This window comes from Canis aureus, chromosome 23 (assembly GCF_053574225.1).
Source record: "Canis aureus isolate CA01 chromosome 23, VMU_Caureus_v.1.0, whole genome shotgun sequence".
Lineage (NCBI taxonomy): Eukaryota > Metazoa > Chordata > Mammalia > Carnivora > Canidae > Canis > Canis aureus.
In genome coordinates this window covers 23,434,468-23,441,567 of record NC_135633.1, presented here as the reverse complement: position 1 = coordinate 23,441,567, position 7,100 = coordinate 23,434,468, and the positions used below count along the sequence as shown (strand labels likewise).

Below are 7,100 nucleotides of genomic sequence, written 5' to 3'. Positions count from 1 at the left end.
AAGAAAAATGTTGGTTTATCCAATTTAGGTAGAGTTTGTTGGTAGTATAAATTTCATGGTTTTATACTTTTTTTTTCAATAGCAATATTAGGTATTCACTTGTTTCTTTCTTGTTATTCCCTACTTCCAACAATAATGTCATCTAGAAAACAAAGCACTATGAAGGCAAGAACTTTGTTTAATTCATAATATATCTCTAGCTCCTCAAAAGGTCAAAGATAGAGTTGATATTCACTAAGAAGTTATCACCGAAAGGGTGATGTATCCATAAATAATAGCAAGTAATTTATTCACTCTGTCCATGATGAACTATCAGGCTACAAACTTCTCTGACTAAAATATATCAACAATTTGGATTAAGAAATAATGAGAATAGTTTATTATTTCAGATTTTCAATTTCCTGAATAATTTTTATTGTTCAGTGTGCATTTGTGCAAATCAGAGAATAGAAATAGTTTTAAAGGATACCTTACCCAATATTCCATAAAATTTAGAAAAGTCGGTCAAACATAATTTTTGTGGATATTTGGAATACCTGCAAGCTCTTTGTTTTGCGAAACATTCTTTCTCTGTGAGGAGAGTGCTCATTCATGTTATAAATGTGACTTGGGATTCTGGTTCTTTTTTGATGAAGACTTTCAGAATTTTATCTCGTATCTGTTTGGTTTTCGCCACATACACAATGGGGTTCATTACAGGAGGAATGAGAAAATGCATGTTAGCCATGGTCACGTAGATATGTGAGGGAAGTTTTGGGCCAAAGCGGTGCAGAATAGATAGGCATATCATGGGTGTGAAGAAGAGAATCACAGCACAGATGTGGGAAATACAGGTGTTGAGAGCCTTGAGGCGGCCACCAGAGGATGCAATGCTCAGGACAGTTTTCAGTATCAGGATGTATGAAAAGAGAATGAGGAGAAAATCAAGTCCCATAGTGGATAATACCACAAACAGTCCAAAGATGCTATTGATCCTGGTGTTGGAGCAAGAGAGCTTTATAATATCGGGGTGCAGGCAGTAGGAATGAGATAGTACATTGGAATGACAGAAGCACAGCCTTCGCAAAAGGATGGGGAGAGGCACCTGTACAGTCAAGGTTCGCACTACAATGGCCAAACCTATCCTGGAAATAGCGCTGCTGGTGAGAATGGAAGAATAGCGCAATGGATGAGAAATGGCCACATACCGGTCAAAGGCCATTGCCAGTATAATAGCTGACTCAAAATCCTGGAAGGTATGAATAAAAAACATTTGGGTGAAGCAGGCAGAGAAGGTGAGCTCTCGAGTATCCAGCCAGAAGATCCTCAGCATTGTGGGGAAAGTGAAGAGGGACAGACCCAGGTCAGACACTGCTAGCATGGCCAGGAAGAGGTACATAGGCACATGGAGGGTCCGTTCCCTGCAAATAACTGTCAGAATGGTCACATTGCCCACCAAGGTAATGAAGAACATGGTGGAGAAGGGTATAGAGATCCAGATGTGCACAGCTTCCAGTCCAGGTATGCCTGTCACCAGAAAGGTGGAGAAAACGGCTTTGGTACTATTGATGGACAACATGATGCCAGAGCTGCATACCTTTCCTAAAATGAAATTCATTGTCTCATTCACAGGTGTTAAAATTTGACTCAAGCATTTGGCAACTCATATTACCTTTTATTTCAAACTGACTGACCCTGATTTATATCTATTATGTTTAAAAACTTTTCCCAATGCAGAACATCTGAGCCTCTAGATTAAAAAACAAGACCTGCTTTTTTTTTAAATCCCCCCAGATATTATGGTTTTTTAAAGGAAAAATAATGAAAAAACATACTCTTGATATTTATTTTATCTAAGTCCTTTAATTAGTATGATAATTTTTTAAAACAAAAAATCCAAAACGTATAATGTGTTTCAAATAAATTTCCTTTAGAAATCCTTATATATGCATATCTGTTATTGTGTTTTTTTTTTTTATTGGAGTTCAATTTGCCAACATATAGAATAACACCCAGTGCTCATCCCATCAAGTGCTCATCTCAGTGCCCTTCACCCAGTCACCCCAACCCCCCTCCCACCTCCCTTTCCACCACCCCTTGTTTGTTTCCTAGAGTTAGGAGTCTCTCATGATCTGTCTCCCTTTCTGATGTTTCCCACTCATTTTCTCTCCTTTCCCCTTTATTCCCTTTCACTATTTTTTATATTCCCCAAATGAATGAGACCATATAATGTTTGTCCTTCTCCAATTGACTTACTTCACTCAGCATAACACCCTCCAGTTCCATACACGTCAAAGTAAATGGTGGGTATTTGTCGTTTCTAATGGCTGAGTAATATTCCATTGTATACATAGACCACATCTTCTTTATCCATTCATCTTTCGATGGACACCGAGGCTCCTTCCAGTTTGTGGACATTGCTGCTATAAACATTGGGGTGCAGGTGTCCTGGCGTTTCACTGCATCTGTATCTTTGGGGTAAATTCCCAGCAGTGCAATTACTGGGTCATAGGTCAGGTCTATTTTTAACTCTTTGAGGAGCCTCCACACAGTTTTCCAGAGTGGCTGCACCAGTTCACAGTCCCGCCAACAGTGCAAAAGGGTTCCCTTTTCTCCACATTCCTCTCCAACATTTGTTGTTTCCTGCCTTGTTAATTTTCCCCATTCTCACTGGTGTGAGGTGGTATCTCATTGTGGTTTTGATTTGTATTTCCCTGATGGCCAGTGATGCAGAGCATTTTCTCATGTGCATGTTGGTCATGTCTATGTTTTCCTCTGTGAGATTTTTGTTCATGTATTTTGCCCATTTCATGACTGGATTGTTGGTTTCTTTGCTGTTGAGTTTAATAAGTTCTTTATAGATCTTGGAAACTAGCCCTTTATCTGATACGTCATTTGCAAATATCTTCTCCCATTCTGTAGGTTGTCTTTTAGTTCTGTTGACTGTATCCTTTGCTGTGCAAAAGCTTCTTATCTTGATGAAGTCCCAATAGTTCATTTTTGCTTTTGTTTCTCTTGCCTTCGTGGATGTATCTTGCAAGAAGTTACTGTGGCCGAGGTCAAAAAGGGTGTTGCCTGTGTTCTCCTCTAGGATTTTGATGGAATCTTGTCTCACATTTGGATCTTTCATCCATTTTGAGTTTATCTTTGTGTATGGTGCAAGAGAGTGGTCTAGTTTCATTCTTCTGCATGTGGATGTCCAATTTTCCCAGCACCATTTATTGAAGAGACTGTCTTTCTTCCAGTGGATAGTCTTTCCTGCTTTGTCGAATATTATTTGACCATAAAGTTCAGGGTCCACTTCTGGGTTCTCTCTTCTGTTCCATTGATCTATGTGTCTGTTTTTCTGCCAGTACCACACTGTCTTGATGACCACAGCTTTGTAGTACAACCTGAAATCTGACATTGTGATGCCCCCAGCTCTGGTTTTCTTTTTTAAAATTCCCCTGGCTATTCGGGGTCTTTTCTGATTCCACAAATCTTTTTTTTTTTTGATTCCACACAATCTTAAGATGATTTTTCCAACTCTCTGAAATGCTCATGGATTGGAAGAATTAATATTGTGAAAATGTCCATGCTATCTAGGACAATTTACACATTTAATGCAATCTCTATCAAAATAGCATACCTGTTATTGTAATTGTAATTACAGTAGTACATCATGCCATGAATTGTCTTACTGCTTTTGTCTACCCTGTTCCTTATTAGACAGTGCATGCATTTTCCATTTCATTTTTATTAAACCTAATATTAGTTATATTTATGAAAGTATTCTGTGATTGATTGAAAAATCTTAAGTTTACCTTCACTCCATAGGTTATGAAGCTGTTTACTGTTAATTCATTGTTGAATGTAGATGTCATTATTTTTTTCAATTGAACATGAAAAAAACAAAAATAATTTTGTAAGTAAGATACTAAAGATAAGTAAGATACTAAAGTAAGATACTAAAATCTTAAACAGATTGTTTAATTTTTGTTAAGTCATGTTCATGGGTTATCTTTTTATTATAGGATTAAATATTTTTAATTTTAATTCATATCTAGGGATATGTTGCATAGTTATATATACTTATGTAAGCAAATAGTTCATCTTTAATAACAAAACAAAATGTTATAAAGTGCCTATTTTATTGATTTAATTCAATAGGTGTATGGTTATATAGTTATCCAAATATTCAATAAATACTAATTATTTTTCTTGATATGCTTGGCTCTAAACTTTAAGATTATAGCAAAGATCTCAGGAAGTATAATTAGCAATTTCTTTGAAGGAGTAAGAATCTTGTTTAATATTCAACTATAATGGACAATATGTCAGAAATGAGACCATTTTCATAGTCTATGTAACCAAAAATTATTTATCCAGATGAAACCAGTTGTGGATACACTGAATCTTCTTCTCACAGATGGCAAACTACACATTATTTTCTGAGACCATCCCCATCAGATTCTGTTTTTAAGAACCTAAACAAATATTGCATATATACTTTTATATTCTTCATGTCATAGCAGTCATCTCACAAATAGTAAGCTTTGCAAAAATTTGCATGTATTTCTTGTTCCAACCCCTCATCTGTCCCCACTCAGTAATGTCATCCTTTGTAGAGATGTGCACTTCCAAATTTTCATTCCCAGTGTGGAATTTATGGGCTCTTGCTGTGGTGGCCTGAGAATTTCCCAGCTGTTCCTATTTGAATTCTCCTGTAAGTCTAATCTTTAGTCAGACTAAGATTCACAGAGAAAATAATAATGTTTTTTATTTTTTTAAGATTTTATTTATTCATGAGAGACCCAGAGAGGGAGAGAGATAGAGACAGAGAGAGAGAGAAAGGCAGAGACACAGGCAGAGGGAGAAGCAGGCTCCACGCAGGGAGCCCATGAAGTGGGACTTGATCCTGGGTCTCCAGGATCACACCCTGGGCTGAAGGAGGCGCTAAACCGCTGAGCCACCCGGGCTGCCCATAATAATGTTTTTTAAAAAGTGTTTCTATAAAGTCTGACTACCTAACATGATATTGTGGATAAGAAGCTTGAAGATCCTGCCCACTTGTCCCTGCTTCCTTAGGGCAGGCTAGTCAATTTTTCAAAATCTCAATCCAAGTCAATTTGGATGAGACTTCTAGAAACACTAACTAGATAGTAACTAAATTTCTGTGCATTATCTTTAAAAAATTAAGAAAATTGCAATTAGCTTCAGAAACTTTATTATCATTTTTTTTAATCTTGGATTTTGCTGTAAGGGATAGAGAAGGGGGCTCCTGGGTGGCCCAGTCAGTTAAGCATCTATGTTTGGTTCAAGTCATGAACTTGGGATCAAGCCCCAAACACATTGTGCTCCCTGTTCTCCCTCTCTCTCTGCCCCTCCCCACCACTTGTGCACTCTCTCTCAATAAGTAAATAAAATCTTTAAAAAATAAGATAGAGAAGGTGGAGGTAAGGTGGCTAGGGAACTCATTCATTGTTGGATAAAGCTCATTCTGTTTGGTTCAATCATTATATCTTCCAATGTTAAGGGTCTGGTGCCTTGTTTATTCTCAATGCTTGTTCTTATACATTTTAAAAAGCATTTTCAGAACCTATATTCGTTGGTCTCAAAGGGTGTTCATGTTCAGAAATGAAGCTGAACCTCACGGTCACTGTAAACGCAGGCATGGATAGTTCTACACTCCTCTAGTTCACGGACTTCTTTGGCACTTTATCACCATCCAGTTGTTTCAGGTTCTTGAGAGAAACACATTTGAAATATTTTTACAGAAAGAAACACCTCTACATTCCTATAATTCCTTGAAGATTTCCTTGTAGGCTAGATTTTCTCTACTAATTAATCCAAAGTCTTTCTGTTCTTAGTCCTTTTCCAAATGCAAGTAAACAGATATTCTCTTACCTGAAATTTCAAGGTGAAGTGTTTGCTAACATCCTGCAAAGCAGCCTTCTCTGCAATGTCACAAATCAAGAGTCCCTGTGACTGGTTCCAGCTTCTTTATTATTCACACAGCTGTCTCTGGAGGATATAATCCCTTGGGAAGTCCCATTCTCTTTCTGATTTAAAGTCCATCCTTCATTGTTTCCCAGGAATACACCACAAATAGCCCACTTATTGGGTACTTCTTTGCATTAGGTGAATTGAAAATCACCCAGTAAATCTTGGTGTTATTTCACTCTGAAGTTATTTTTTTTCCTATATATTATCTACATTTGGGGATTGTTCATATCTCCTACAATATATTTTGAGATTTTTCAAAAGTTAATTGCATCATAGGCATCTGTTTGAATGCTGTTTGTTAATTTACACTGTATGTTTCAGATGTGAAACTATGTTGAATGTATGTAGAAATTACCTTGGAATTCTGAAGCAATAAACTAGATAACCTTTCTCATACAGCCCAACACATTACCAAGTACCTTACACAAACACATACACATAACAGTATGTCAAGGGCCATTTTTGTCATGTAGTTTCAAATAAAAATATGGACTTTTAGGCCAGCAGAGCCCACAGATTCAATGACATTCACAGTAGTGGTCAAAGTTCCACAAATCAGCTAGGAAATACTGTGGCAATAGCAGCAGACCCACCCTACAATGAGTCATGCTTGGGAGTTTAAAAAAACACAACAAAACACTTTTATGTGTCTTTTATTGTTTACTTTTTCACGTATAAGTCACATAGTCTCCTCATTTCAATTAGCAAATCATGTCATCTTTGAAAGAACTGTAATTCAAGTAAACTAATTTTTGACCCTCATGTTAGACAATTCATACATAGGCAATCTAGAATTCAAAGGTCATTCATAGTTGCAAGGATGTTCTCCCTGTATCAAAATATACCTGAAAATAACATCAAAATTATAATTGTATAAGCCTGACTTTTATTGATAAGCTATCTTCTCTCGGATGCAAAGTATTTATTTTCCCTTCTATGGAAAAGAAGCAATCATAATGGAAATCACTTAAGTGCAAATGTTGATTGACCAGCTATCTCCACTGATTCTTCTCATCTTGAGGCTTTCTATATCCGTAATAAGGCCGCGAATTAAAACCACAAATGTATGTAAAATAAAATGCCAAGAAAGAGATATTTTCCAAAGTACTTTGCAGTTTTCTTTGGTGATTTTGTTA

The 7,100-nt window shown here is 36.7% G+C and overlaps 1 protein-coding gene across 1 annotated transcript; it reads right to left on the bottom strand.

Moving 5' to 3' along the window:
- Positions 1-589: 589 nt before the first annotated feature.
- Positions 590-1,558, bottom strand: LOC144295410 (olfactory receptor 51G2-like). The gene has a single exon (XM_077867801.1). It carries the CDS (start codon positions 1,556-1,558, stop codon positions 590-592), a length of 969 nt encoding a protein of 322 aa, XP_077723927.1.
- Positions 1,559-7,100: the final 5,542 nt, after the last annotated feature.

Coding starts and splice junctions, on each gene's coding strand:
- LOC144295410 (XM_077867801.1), bottom strand. CDS start 1,558: ATGTTGTCCATCAATAGTACCAAAGCCGTTTTCTCCACCTTTCTGGTG.